Below are 15,170 nucleotides of genomic sequence, written 5' to 3' on the forward strand. Positions count from 1 at the left end.
GAGAGCAATTAACCTGTGTAAGAACTGAGCTATCAGAACCAGCAAGTAACCTGCATAATAATGAGTAACCTCCCTTACAGCGAGCAATTAACCTGCGTAAGAACTGAGCTATCAGAACCAGCAAGCAACCTGCATAAGAATGAGTAACCTCCCTTACAGCGAGCAATTAACCTGTGTAAGAACTGAGCTATCAGAACCAGCAAGTAACCTGCATAAGAATGAGTAACCTCCCTTAGTGCGAGCAATTAACCTGTGTAAGAACTGAGTTATCAGAACCAGCAAGTAACCTGCATAAGAATGAGTAACCTCCCTTAGAGCGAGCAATTAACCTGTGTAAGAACTGAGGTATCAGAACCAGCAAGTAACCTGCATAAGAATGAGTAACCTCCCTTAGTGCGAGCAATTAACCTGTGTAAGAACTGAGTTATCAGAACCAGCAAGTAACCTGCATAATAATGAGTAACCTCCCTTCCAGCGAGCAATTAACCTGTGTAAGAACCGAGCTATCAGAACCAGCAAGTAACCTGCATAAGAATGAGTAACCTCCCTTACAGCAAGTAATTAACCTGTGTAAGAACTGAGCTCTCAGAACCAGCAAGTAGCCTGCATAAGAATGAGTAACCTCCCTTACAGCGAGTAATTAACCTGTGTAAGAACTGAGCTATCAGAACCAGCAAGTAACCTGCATAAGAATGAGTAACCTCCCTTACAGCGAGCAATTAACCTGTGTAAGAACTGAGCTATCAGAACTAGCAAGTAATCTGCATAATAATGAGTAACCTCCCTTACAGCGAGCAATTAACCTGTGTAAGAACTGAGTTATCAGAACCAACAAGTAACCTGCATAAGAATGAGTAACCTCCCTTACAGCGAGCAATTAACCTGTGTAAGAACTGAGCTATCAGAACTAGCAAGTAACCTGCATAATAATGAGTAACCTCCCTTATAGCGAGTAATTAACCTGCGTAAGAACTGAGCTATCAGAACCAGCAAGTAACCTGCATAATAATGAGTAACCTCCCTTACAGCGAGCAATTAACCTGCGTAAGAACTGAGCTATCAGAACAAGCAAGTAACCTGCATAAGAATGAGTAACCTCCCTTACAACGAGCAATTAACCTGTGTAAGAACTGAGCTATCAGAACCAGCAAGTAACCTGCATAAGAATGAGTAACCTCCCTTACAGCGAGCAATTAACCTGCGTAAGAACTGAGCTATCAGAACCAGCAAGTAATCTGCATAAGAATGAGTAACCTCCCTTACAGCGAGCAATTAACCTGCGTAAGAACTGAGCTATCAGAACCAGCAAGTAACCTGCATAAGAATGAGTAACCTCCCTTACAACGAGCAATTAACCTGTGTAAGAACTGAGCTATCAGAACCAGCAAGTAACCTGCATAAGAATGAGTAACTTACCTTACAGCGAGCAATTAACCTGCGTAAGAACTGAGCTATCAGAACCAGAAAGTAACCTGCATAAGAATGAGTAACCTCCCTTACAGCGAGCAATTAACCTGTGTAAGAACTGAGCTATCAGAACCAGCAAGTAACCTGCATAAGAATGAGTAACCTCCCTTACAGCGAGCAATTAACCTGTGTAAGAACTGAGCTATCAGAGCCAGCAAGTAATCTGCATAATAATGAGTAACCTCCCTTACAGCGAGTAATTAACCTGTGTAAGACTGAGCTATCAGAACCAGCAAGTAACCTGCATAAGAATGAGTAACCTCCCTTACAGCGAGCAATTAACCTGTGTAAGAACTGAGCTCTCAGAACCAGCAAGTAACCTGCATAAGAATTAGTAATCTCCCTTACAGCGAGCAATTAACCTGTGTAAGACTGAGCTATCAGAACCAGCAAGTAACCTGCATAAGAATGAGTAACCTCCCTTACAGCGAGCAATTAACCTGCGTAAGAACTGAGCTATCAGAACCAGCAAGTAACCTGCATAAGAATGAGTAACCTCCCTTACAGAGAGCAATTAACCTGTGTAAGAACCGAGTTATCAGAACCAGCAAGTAACCTGAATAAGAATAAGTAACCTCCCTTACAGCGAGCAATTAACCTGTGTAAGAACTGAGCTATCAGAACCAGCAAGTAACCTGCATAAGAATGAGTAACCTCCCTTACAGCGAGCAATTAAACTGTGTAAGAACTGAGCTATCAGAACCAGCAAGTAACCTGCATAAGAATGAGTAACCTCCCTTACAGCGAGCAATTAACCTGTGTAAGAACTGAGCTATCAGAACTAGCAAGTAACCTGCATAAGAATAAGTAACCTTCCTTACAGCGAGCAATTAACCTGTGTAAGAACTGAGCTATCAGAACCAGCAAGTAACCTGCATAAGAATGAATAACCTCCCTTAGTGCGAGCAATTAACCTGTGTAAGAACTGAGCTATCAGAACCAGCAAGTAACCTGCATAAGAATGAGTAACCTCCCTTAGTGCGAGTAATTAACCTGTGTAAGAACTGAGCTATCAGAACCAGCAAGTAACCTGCATAAGAATGAGTAACCTCCCTTACAGCGAGCAATTAACCTGTGTAAGAACTGAGCTATCAGAACCAGCAAGTAACCTGCATAAGAATGAGTAACCTCCCTTCCAGCGAGCAATTAACCTGCGTAAGAACTGAGCTATCAGAACCAGCAAGTAATCTGCATAAGAATGAGTAACCTCCCTTACAGAGAGCAATTAACCTGTGTAAGAACTGAGCTATCAGAACCAGCAAGTAACCTGCATAAGAATGAGTAACCTCCCTTACAGCGAGCAATTAACCTGTGTAAGAACTGAGCTATCAGAACCAGCAAGTAACCTGCATAATAATGAGTAACCTCCCTTACAGCGAGCAATTAACCTGTGTAAGAACTGAGCTATCAGAACTAGCAAGTAATCTGCATAAGAATGAGTAACCTCCCTTACAGCGAGTAATTAACCTGTGTAAGAACTGAGCTATCAGAACCAGCAAGTAACCTGCATAAGAATGAGTAACCTCCCTTACAGCGAGTAATTAACCTGCGTAAGAACTGAGCTATCAGAACTAGCAAGTAACCTGCATAAGAATGAGTAACCTCCCTTACAGCGAGTAATTAACCTGGGTAAGAACTGAGCTATCAGAACCAGCAAGTAACCTGCATAAGAATGAGTAACCTCCCTTAGTGCGAGCAATTAACCTGCGTAAGAACTGAGCTATCAGAACCAGCAAGTAACCTGCATAAGAATGAGTAACCTCCCTTACAGCAAGCAATTAACCTGTGTAAGAACTGAGGTATCAGAACCAACAAGTAACCTGCATAAGAATGAGTAACCTCCCTTACAGCGAGCAATTAACCTGTGTAAGAACTGAGCTATCAGAACCAGAAAGTAACCTGCATAAGAATGAGTAACCTCCCTTACAGCGAGCAATTAACCTGTGTAAGAACTGAGCTATCAGAACCAGCAAGTAATCTGCATAATAATGAGTAACCTCCCTTACAGCGAGCAATTAACCTGCGTAAGAACTGAGCTATCAGAACCAGCAAGTAACCTGCATAAGAATGAGTAACCTCCCTTACAGCGAGCAATTAACCTGCGTAAGAACTGAGCTATCAGAACCAGCAAGTAACCTGCATAAGAATGAGTAACCTCCCTTACAGCGAGCAATTAACCTGCGTAAGAACTGAGCTATCAGAACCAGCAAGTAATCTGCATAATAATGAGTAACCTCCCTTACAGCGAGCAATTAACCTGTGTAAGAACTGAGCTATCAGAACCAGCAAGTACCCTGCATAAGAATGAGTAACCTCCCTTACAGCGAGCAATTAACCTGTGTAAGAACTGAGCTATCAGAACCAGCAAGTACCCTGCATAAGAATGAGTAACCTCCCTTACAGCGAGCAATTAACCTGTGTAAGACTGAGCTATCAGAACCAGCAAGTACCCTGCATAAGAATGAGTAACCTCCCTTACAGCGAACAATTAACCTGCGTAAGAACTGAGCTATCAGAACCAGCAAGTACCCTGCATAAGAATGAGTAACCTCCCTTACAGCGAGCAATTAACCTGTGCAATTCTTACTGGCAAAGAACAAGTAAGCTGCTTAGTAATTGAGCTACCAGCCTAAGAATCAGCAAGTAACTTGCTTAGGAACCAAAATGTAACCTGCTTAAAGAAATACTAAACCCACATTTTTTTCTTTCATGATTCAGATAGAGCAGCGATTTTAGGCAACTTTCTAATTAATTCCTATTATCAATTTTTCTTCATTCTCTTGGTATCTTTATTTGAAAAAGCAGGAATGAAAGCTTTGGAGCCGTTCCATTTGGGTTTAGTATCCCTTGAATAACTGAGGTACTGGCCTAAGAAACAGTAATTAACTTGCTTAGGAAACAACATGTAACAAGTAACAAGTGTTAGAAAATAAAAGATAACAATTAAGAACGTAAGACCCACTTACCAGTGCTTGCTTTCTCCCTTGTAACACTCTGGTTGGAACGTGTAGGTTCAATGAGACCCAAGTATTCCTTAATCAGTAAACTTAATTTAGTGTAGGCTTCATCCAAATCATCTGAAAAATAAAACACACAAATAGCATAGCAATGTGCACACGGGGCCTGTATAATTATTGTCTAGCAGGTACAGGGAACACACATCCCATTACTAAATGCGTGTGAAGATCTGAGAACCTCAGTTACCTGTATTGATCACAGCATCAAAGAAGCCTGGGTTATTCTCATTGATTTTTCTGTACATGTCTACACGGGACACCGCGACCTCTATCTCCGGTCTGGTGAATAAGCCTTTCCTCCGCAGCCATCCCTCATATCGCTCCTTGTTTACAGGCAGAAGCAGGATGTACCGAGGTTCAAAGTGGGAATTCTTCAAGCTCCTTACTCCCTGGAAGAGTCCACAACTGGTATTCAGGAGGCAACATGGGCAGACTTGATGGGGTTTATCTGCCATTTAAATCTTTGTTTCTGTGTCTCTAATGTTATTGCACATATTTGAAATTTGGCTGCAAATGCAGTGACTTGTGGAAGCGTTTATACCTAGGCACTTTAGATGGGGCATTTTTTCCACCATCTCTCCATTCAATTCAAATCATAAAGGGCACAATACACAGCCCATTATTTTACAATCTTTTACAACATTTTTTATGTTCATAGGATTTTATGCAAGGGTAATACTGTTTTGATTATTTTGACACAATTTAGCCAGTATTTTGTTTGCCTGCACAGTGTAGTTTTATTACAATTTCTACTTGTGTCTTAAATAGTTTTTTTTCAGCGTAATTTCAACACGAATTCAAATTTTTCCATAAAATATGATTTTTGCAGAACATTGTTTGGCTTTTTATTTTCATTCTAATACTTAATTTATTCCTTTGTTACGCAAGGAACACCCCTATGCAAGACACACTGTTTTCAAGGTAAACACTGTCTTTAGAGAATGAGGCCAGGGGCGTCATAATACTGGTGAGATTTCTTAGAGAATCTCTCAAGCCCAGAGAGCTTTAGATCACTGGGCCCTCAGTCACTACCATAAAAAGTGAGGCAGGAGACAAGTCACATGAGGGGGGCACTTCTATCTTAGAGCTTGTTTCCATTGAGCCGTTAAAAATGGAGCCGTAAGCTTCTGAAGTTGCCGGCAGCTAAAAGTAATTTACGCTCCATTTTAGTACCAGGTTTCCATTGAATTATTTAGCACATTGCATGCAGTCTCTCTTTTCGTGTAGGTGTAAGTTAGCGTTGTGTTAACAATTCCACCCTATGCCGGATTTCTTTAAAATCAATAGGTTACTATAGTAACCTGACCTTATACTATACTTACACTTGATCGCATATATGGTGCGTATATTTTACCCGTCGCTTGCTGTTAAAATAAAAGCAAACACCTAATGCATGCGCAATATCTACCTCTCAACCGCCACCCCCCCCTCCCCACCGCAAAAACTTATAAATGTATTAACCCTTTAGTGACCAGACCATTTTTCAATTTTCTTACCCTTTGGGACCAGGGCTATTTTTAAATTTCTGCTGTGTTTGTGTTTAGCTGTAATTTTCCTCTTACTCATTTACTGTACCCACACATATTATATACCGTTTTTTTCTCCATTAAATGGACTTTCTTAAGATACCATTATTTTCATCATATCTTAAAGTTTACTATAAAAAAAATTATAAAATATTATGAAACAATTTAAAAAAAAACACACTTTTTCTAACTTTGACCCCCAAAATCTGTTACACATCTACAACCACCAAAAAACACCCATGCTAAATAGTTTCTAAATTTTATCCTGAGTTTAGAAATACCCAATGTTTAGATGCTCTTTGCTTTTATGCAAGTTATAGGGTAATAAATACAAGTAGCACTTTGCTATTTCAAAACCATTTTTCCCCCTCAAAATTAGCGATAGTTACATTGTAACATTGATATCTGTCAGGAATCCCTGAATGTGTATATTTTTTTTTAGTAGACAACCCAAATTATTGATCTAGGCCCATTTTTGTATATTTCATGCCACCATTTCACCGTCAAATGCTATTAAATAAAAAAATAGTTAACTTTTTCACACTGAAATTATTTACAAACAGCTTGTGCAATTATGGCACAAATGGTTGTAAATGCTTCTCTGTCCCCTTTGTTCAGAAATAGCAGACATATATGGCTTTGGCATTGCTTTTTGGTAAACGCTGCTGCGCACAACACTTGTATTATGCCCAGCAGTGAAGAGGTTAATTAGGTAGCTTGTAGGGTTAATTTTAGCTTTAGTGTAGAGATCAGCCTCCCACCTGACATATCCCATCCCCTGATCCCTCCTTGACCTCCCTCAAACAGCTCTCTTCTCTCCCCCACATCACAATTGTCACGCCATCTTAAGTACTGGCAGAAAGTCTGCAAGTACTAAAATAAAAAGCTTTTTATGTATGTGTGTATATATATATATATATATATATATACACACATACATACACTGGTCCTAAAGCATGTTTACACGGGCCATTTTTTGCAGTACAGCGGTCCCACCCTTTGCTCTCTCTCCCCCTCTCTTTTGTTCTCTCTCTCTCCCCCTCTCTTTTCCGCTCTCTCCCCCGTCTCTTTTGCTCTCTCTCCCCCTCTTTTCCACTCTCTTTTGCTCACTCTCTCTCCTGCTTTCTTTTGCACTCTCTCAACCCTCTCTTGCTCTCTCTACCCCTCTCTTTTGCTCTCTCTCCCCCTCTCTTTTGCACTCTCTCTGCCCCCCTCTTTTGCGCTCTCCTCCCCCTCTCTTTTGCGCTCTCTCCCACTCTCTTTTGCGCTCTCTCCCCACTCTCTTTTGCTCTCTCTCCCCACTCTCTTTTGCTCTCTCTCTCTCCCACCTCTTTTTTTTTTCTCCCCCCCCCTCTCTGTTGCTCTCTCTCCCCTCCTCTCTGTTGCTCTCCCTCTCTCAAGGCCATGGCCGCTCCCGCCTGGTCCTGCCCCCGTCACGCCAGCTGGGCCCCACCCCTGTCACGCCCGGTCGGCCACGTCCCCGTCATGCCCGTCTGGTCCTGCTCTGCCCTCATCATGCCTACAGTTCTCGCGGTGGACAGGTCAGTTAGTTGAAGGCAAGGTGTATTTTTCCTCATGCAGTTTCTACTGCGCATGAGAGCTTTGGACAAACACACTTGGCCTTTTATATTATAGGATAATTTTTTTTTATTTATTCTGCAGTGTTGGATCCCCCCTTAGCCCCCAACCTCCATGATCCCCCCCAAATAGCTCTCTAACCCTCCCCCCTCTACCTATTTGCCACCATCTTGGGTACTGGCAGCTGTTTGCCAGTACCCTGTTTGCTAAAATAAGTGTTTTTTATTTATTTTTTGGCAAAAAAGCCAATTTTCTGTAGTGTAGCTGCCCCCGCTCAATAGCCCACCCCCTCCCAGATCCCTTTCTTAACATTTATTAACCCCCCTTTTCCTTCTCCCTCCATCCCATCATCTCCTGCCCCCCCCCCCCCCGCACTCCCAACCACTCGAGCGCACCGGATATAACCTGCTACGGTTCCCACCCACCAATGATCAGCACCATCGCTAGTCGATGCAGCCAATAGGATTTTAGTAGCTCTCATCCTATTGGCTGATTTGAAAATATCAGTCAAAAGGAATGCAACGGTACCCCAATATAAAACGGGTACCTTGCATTCAAGCTTCAGTGTGAGCGGTGACGATCGTACGAAGAGGATCCTTCAAACTGGATGGCTCCGCGGTCACCGGTCCTGTTACGCGGTCACCTCCGCTCCACGTCGCCTTGGTCCTGGATGAAGATAGAAGAGGTCCCCACGCTGGATGAAGATATCACCAGCTGGAAAAAGACCTTCAGCGCCTGGAAGAAGATCTTCTCCGCCGTACTTCAGGAATGGTGAGTACCTATTTGGGGTTAGACTTAGGTTTTATTTTTATTTTTTTGGGTGTTTTTTTTTTTTAGATTAGGACTTTGTTATTTTAATGGGCTGAAAAAGAGCATACAAATGCCCCTTTAGGGGCAATGGGTAGTTTTTGTTTTTTTTAGTGTAAGGTTTTCTATTTTGGGGGTTTGTGGGTTTACTGTTAGGGGTTAATTTGTATTTTTAAGTAAAAGAGCTGATCGCTTTAGGGCAATGCCCTACAAAAGGCCCTTTTAAGGGCTATTGGTAGTTTGGTTTTAGATTAGGGGGTGTTTTTATTTTGTTTTTTGTTTTTTTTATAGGGGTATTAGATTAGGTTTACATTTTTTTATTTTTGATAATTTGGTTTATTTTTTTCTTTAATTTTAGACTTTTTTATTTTTTGTAATTTTAGATTTCATTATTGTAATTTAATCTTAGGTTGTATTTTAAAATTAATGTTAGGATTTTTTAGTTTAATTGTAATTCAGTATTTATTTAATTTATGTAATGGGGGTTTATTTAGGGGGTGTTGGGTTAGGAGGCTTAGTAATTAGATTAGTTATTTGTGTTGTGGGGGGATGGCGGATTGGGGTTAATAGTTTAAATAGGTAGATTGCGTTGTGGGTGGATGGCGGATTAGGGGTTAATAGTTTAAATAGGTAGATTGCACTGTGGGGTGATGGAGGACTAGGGGTTAATAGTTTAAATAGGTACTTTGCGATATGGGGCAATGGGGGTTTAGAGGTTAATACATTTTATTGTTAATTGCGATGTGGGGGAATGGTGGTTTAGAGGTTAATAACTTATATTGTTAGTTGCGATGTGGGGGGATGGCGGTTTAGAAGTTGATAAATTTATTATAAGTTGCGATGCGGGGGGTGGCGGTTTAGAAGTTGATACATTTATTATAAGTTGCGATGCGGGGGGGGGTGGCGGATAGAAGGGTTTTGACGGGTCAGGTTAATTTTTGTGAGGCGGGTTAGTCTTCAATGGGAAAAAGGTCTCAAAAAGCACCCCTTTCCTATTTTACACCTAGTTGAGCTGGGTGTAATTTTTGTTAATGTATCGGCAGCCTCCGACAGTGTATTAACTGTTTGCACGGTCATTGGAAACCTGGTATTATTTAAAGATTAGCGGGTTCTGATACTTTGTATGGGACACGAAAATGTTTTCGGCAGCCGGAGTCCAGTTGCCGAAATTGAGGTATAACAGGCAGTTGGAAGCAGTCGGTGAACAATATTAATTCCGACAGCATATTTAACGGTTTGCAAGCGCACGCAAACCTAATTACAGCTCAATGGAAACGAGCCCTTAGTGTCTTACTGTCACATAATTCTACTGTCACATAACATTTACCAATTACCTCTTGAATCCAAGTCAGTTATATGATAGTATTTATTATGCATGATCAGAGCAACAATAATCATCATATAGTAATTAGGTTATAATCCTCCTCTCCACTGATGCAGTTTTCCTGCGCAGACAGTGTGGCTGGTGACATGAATTGTGTGACTGTACTGTGCGTAATGTGCTGTACAGTCTGCATCATGCCGTGTGCGGCATAGCTAGGATCACAGGGACAAGAGGACAAAACTAGTGGTGCAGCGCACGACTTCATGCTATTAAGTTTATATACATATATCAGAGTTTATCATTTACCCGATTAACCACTACTAAGCATTAACCATGTGAGGATATAAATAGTTTTCTACTAATGCCAGCACTTCAGCTTCTGTTGGTGCTCTACAAATAAATAAATAATAATAATGCTGCTAAATTATTGCTCATAGAAAGCTGCTACACAGATAAAATGTAATGTGGCCCTCGGGGCTTATGTTGAACATATCTGCTGTGTATAAATAGACTGCAATGATTTATACATTGAAGATTGTAAAACCTGGAAGAGAATTAATCTTCAACTGGTCCATGAAAGTGAATGGATTCCCTTACAAGATCTGATATGATTTAGTGTCTGGAGATACCTCTATTTCCATGTGGGTGCAGCAAGCAAGACCTTCTCTTGCAACAGACTCAACAGCCTCTCTGCTAAGACCGTAGTAGTGGCCACTGTATTTCATAGTCACAAGAAACTGACCCTGAAATTAAAGGAGAGATGTAAAAATAAAAATGTAGTGTTAAGTGTCTAAAAACAAAAGCTGCAAACAACACATATCTGCAACATATAAGATTTTTAGCTCAGAATACTTATATATATATATATATATATATATATATATACTGTATCTCTATTAGTGAAACTATAAATATCAGCTTATTAAAAAGCAAGCAATTCGGTAAGTATTTACAGTGAGATTATGGTTTGGATGTAAGCCACAAAGTAAGTGTGACATAGATAGAAATTAATAAAAAGTAGCCCTGTCTGCCTCTCACTGTCTTGCTGTGTCTGTGAGCCAGTCACAGAGAAGCATCTCCTCTTGATGATGCCTGTGGGTGCCTGCTTATGTGTGACTGTGGATGTCTGTGGTGCTTTGTCTGTGCATGTGAGTGCCGACTGCCTGTGGGTGCCTGTTTATGTGTGACTGTGGATGTTTGTGGTGCTTTGTCTGTGCATGTGAGTGCTGACTGCCTGTGGGTGCCTGTGGATTTCTGTGGTGCTTTGTCTGTGCATGTGAGTTCTGACTGCCTGTGGGTGCCTGTTTATGTGTGACTGTGGATTTCTGTGGTGCTTTGTCTGTACATGTGAGTGCCGACTACCTGTGGGTGCCTGTTTATGTGTGACTGTGGATGTTTGCGGTGCTTTGTCTGTGCATGTGAGTGCCGACTGCCTGTGGATGTCTTTGTGTGCTATTGCTCTCTGATAGTGCAGATTGTGTGTGATGATAAATACTCAGGTCGCTATTTTGGGGTCTATTTATGAAGCAGCGGATGTTGCTTTGGAACTGAAGCGGAAGTTAAGAAGCAGCGGTTCTACGACCGCTGCTCCTTAACTCGTCCACCACCTCTGAGATGGCAGACAGCAATCAGCCCGATCGAATACGATCGGATATACTGATACCCCTGCTAGCGGCCGATTGGTCGGGAATCTGCAGGGGGCAGTATTGCACCAGCAGTTCACCAGAACTGCTGGTGCAATAATAAATGCCGACAGCACCTACATAAATAGACCCCTTTGAGTGATTGTGACTATACAGGCTAATGAGCAATAAACACTAATTCTTTATTTAAATGTTAACTGTTTGTTTTTTTTTAAATTAAATTTCACATTTTTAATGGCAATTTACAAAATACAGTGACAGAAGGGTGTTACGAACTAGTACCTTATACTTGTCAGTTTTCCTGTATGGTTAAATAACAAAAAGGGGAGAGGAGAAGGCTGCTCCTCCTTACAATGCCAGAGACTATTTTTTGTCCCAGTCTGTCCCTGTATACTATACAAAACATATGTTTTATGTGTTTATAGGGACATTAAACTGCTGGGCACGACTACATGGTTATGACTTAATACGCTATCGCGGTTCTTCTATTTTAACACTCATAAGGTATCCGATACTGAAGCTCAACCTCTTCAAACTGGGAACCGCATTGTAGAATTGCATCATGCGCTTCAGGTGAGCGCGCATGACACAAAGCACAAGCTTTACATTTCTGCAGCAGTTGCATTACTCTATATTATTCTTGAGGTTTTTAATTATTTTTTGGACTTTAAAATTGTTGTAAATGCAAATATTTTAAGCTCAAACTGTATTATTCAAGCTAACCTCAAATAAATGATAAAGGTCAGAAAGCCAGCAACATTAATAGTCTGTGAGGTTGGACCACATCTATCACAGGTTGTGAGAATACCTATACTCCAAGATGGCGGCACTTAGTTTGAAGAGACGGGGCTTCAGCCTTTTTTTTAATATAGTAGAATAGCTTTGCAAATAGCTGCAGGCACAGGAAGAAGTACACTAGCATGGTGAGTGGTAACCATTCTAAAGTAATAGTACCCAGCAATTTAATGTCCCTTTAAATAATCAATGGACAAAATATATATTAAATAATGCCCAAAATTTCTTACCGAGCAGGTCATATCCTCAAACACCTCTGGTGTAACAAAGTGGTAATCAAAACGTTTCTCCTCACCAAAGTATGGATTCCGGGTGGTGTGGCATGGGCTGAAATAGAAGCCAGTTGTATCACTTCCTGGATAATGAGGTGCAAATTATATTTGTATATCTGATAGTATTTTATGAAATATATAAATATATAACCAGAATGAAATAGGACTGAACACAAATACTGTAACTAATTCTAATTAAGAGAACCAGAAGAGAACAATATTTTCAAGTTACAGAAATATTTTTCATAGTCATTTATGTAGTTTATTCTGTCAAGATTTATGTCTCCAACATTTGCCAAACGATGAGGTGCATTTCCATCCATGATATGTTTGATATGACTTTTGAAAATTTTATAATTAACTTTTTTAGTGTCCAAAAACTGAATTGCTTTCAGAAAGGAATATCCTGGTTACATTTCCATAGAGTGCTTTGAGATATATATTATTAATAAACCAGATGTAATATTGTAATCAGGCATACAAAACCCCTTTAACATGATGACTAAGCTCTCTAGCTCTGGATTCTTTATGAAATTGTAATTTTTGTTTTATGAAAAACTGTAAGATCGGTAATTAAGTTATCCTGTTTGTACTTTGATATATCAATAAAGCTGATCTTTTTTAAAGAACAAAAAACTTTAACACTGAAAAAAGTCAATATTCAACCTACATAATTCAGATAGAGCTTGCAAATGTAAACAGAATTCCAATTTACTTCTATTATCTAATATGCTTCATTCTTTTGGCATCCTTTGTTGAAGAGTAAACCTTAGGAGCATCAGTGCACTGCAAAGTAAATTGACCCCACGTAATTTTTATCTCTTTTTCAAAGCAAGCCTGGAATTGTAACAATTACTACAAACTGCTGTGCGTCTAGGTGCTAAACGTTAACATATAATCTTCTCTAACAAGATGTGATAGCATTAACTCAGTTACAGCTTATATAGTTAATCTAAAGTTACTCCATCGTTTGCTTGTAAATTGCTGCCCAGCTTTTAAAATGTCTATCTGCACATTTTTGTGATTAGGTTGACATGCACAATATGTAGGGAATAAAAACAATATGCTGCATCTGGTGCACATCAGACCCTCAAAGAAAAGAATCATGTGACCTTCTCGTACACTGACCCATTTGGTCTATGTGGCCTACACAGCAGCTTAGAAAATATTTCAAAATGATAAGTGGTTCCTGTTAAAAGGGAATGGAAGACAAAATTAAAGTTTCATGATTCAGATAGAGCGTACAAATGTAAAAACTTACCAAATGACATCTATTATTATCTACCTCTTTCTTGTGGTGTAGAAACTGAGGACCTTTCCATGAGAGCATACTGAGGTAGCCACAGGAGCGTACGGCAGCAGTGTCTGCAACAATGCTTGTAAAAATGTTATTCATATGGTGCTTAAGACATGTGCATGCTCCTGAGTTACCCAAGTATGCTCTCATGGAAAAGAACTAAGTTTCAACAAAGAATGTGGTAAATGTAATACTATAAATCAACTGGGGAGTGTTGTCTTTTCTTTCGTACAATTATAAGAGTCCATAGGAATTCCATAACATGTGGGAAATACTTCCCGCCACTAGTAGGAGACAGAGAGCCCACACAAAAGCTGTTATCCTTTCCCACCTCCCGTCTCTCCTCAGTTTAATCTTGGCCTCCCAGGAGGAAAAGCTTAAAGTGAAGGTAAAGTCAAGTATAATTGATCACGCCATCTGAAAAATCATTTGAAAATAACGATAGTTTAATTCATCATTTTCTCAGCAACATTATGCTACTCACAAAATAGAAGTTTAAAGTCTCTATCCCTTTGCGCCGCTTCTCCGCCCGACATCAATCATTATTGATTGACATATACTTAAAATCATAGTTTCACCCCCGGGGCGTTCGGCCCCTTTCCTGCAACGTCACTATTGTTATGCGCTTGTGCTAATCCAAAATTTGCGTATGGATTCTAGATGCGCGTCCACGATTTGCGCATGCTCAATGCTGCTGCCATCGCAAAATCGGACTTCTCATCCGATCTTTCTAAGTATAGATGCTGTATTGCTGCGGGGTTAGCAAAACCGGGTTAAATTATCTCCAATCGATTTAACGTTGTTCTTCAATCTTATAATCTAAATGCTGCTGCGCTCTCTGCTCTTATAGTATTCAATAAATGCATCATTCATTGAATACTATAAGAGCAGAGAGCGCAGCAACATTTAGATAATAAGATTGAAGAACAACGTTAAATAGATTGGAGATAATTTAACCCGGTTTTGCTATTGACATATAGCTGGAATTTGTGCCTGCACTGGGCTGAGATTTGCGCATGCGCAGGACCACGCTATCTCGGGAGCGCGCATCAGACTTACGTATGCAGCGGGTTGGACCGCTGTACATGCCAAACCAGGAAGTCGGCTCTGGGAGGAGTTTGATAGGAAACGGTACTATTATTGAATTAGATTTTATAATAAAAATGTTAATGATAATAAAAAAAAAAGATAGCGACTTCACTACTGTACTATAGATAAATGTGTAGCAGGCTACCAGAAACCGAAAATTGACCTTCACTTTAAGATTGAGGTGCTCCAGCTATTTGATAAAAAAAATGGATTTCACGGGAGCTCAAAAACGAATTTGAGACCCTTAACCCATGATGCAGATTCATTCTGTAAGAAGAGATCAACAGAGAGAGCGTTGTGGCCCATAACGCATCATTTTCCCTAACACAGCCATTACAAGTCTTGTCGGTATGGT

General features: G+C 40.3%; 1 protein-coding gene across 1 annotated transcript in view; it reads right to left on the reverse strand.

Annotated features, from left to right (window-relative positions):
• LRGUK (leucine rich repeats and guanylate kinase domain containing) overlaps nt 1-15,170 on the reverse strand; it is a 208,160-nt gene that overhangs the window by 83,142 nt on the left and 109,848 nt on the right. The window contains exons 12-15 of the mRNA XM_053716389.1: nt 12,388-12,484; nt 10,349-10,462; nt 4,672-4,873; nt 4,434-4,544 (exon numbers count right to left, since the gene is read on the reverse strand). Of these exons, the coding sequence (XP_053572364.1) occupies nt 4,434-4,544; nt 4,672-4,873; nt 10,349-10,462; nt 12,388-12,484 (524 nt within the window). The remainder of the gene's footprint in view (nt 1-4,433; nt 4,545-4,671; nt 4,874-10,348; nt 10,463-12,387; nt 12,485-15,170) is intronic.

The sequence above is a fragment of the Bombina bombina genome, chromosome 6 (assembly GCF_027579735.1).
Source record: "Bombina bombina isolate aBomBom1 chromosome 6, aBomBom1.pri, whole genome shotgun sequence".
Lineage (NCBI taxonomy): Eukaryota > Metazoa > Chordata > Amphibia > Anura > Bombinatoridae > Bombina > Bombina bombina.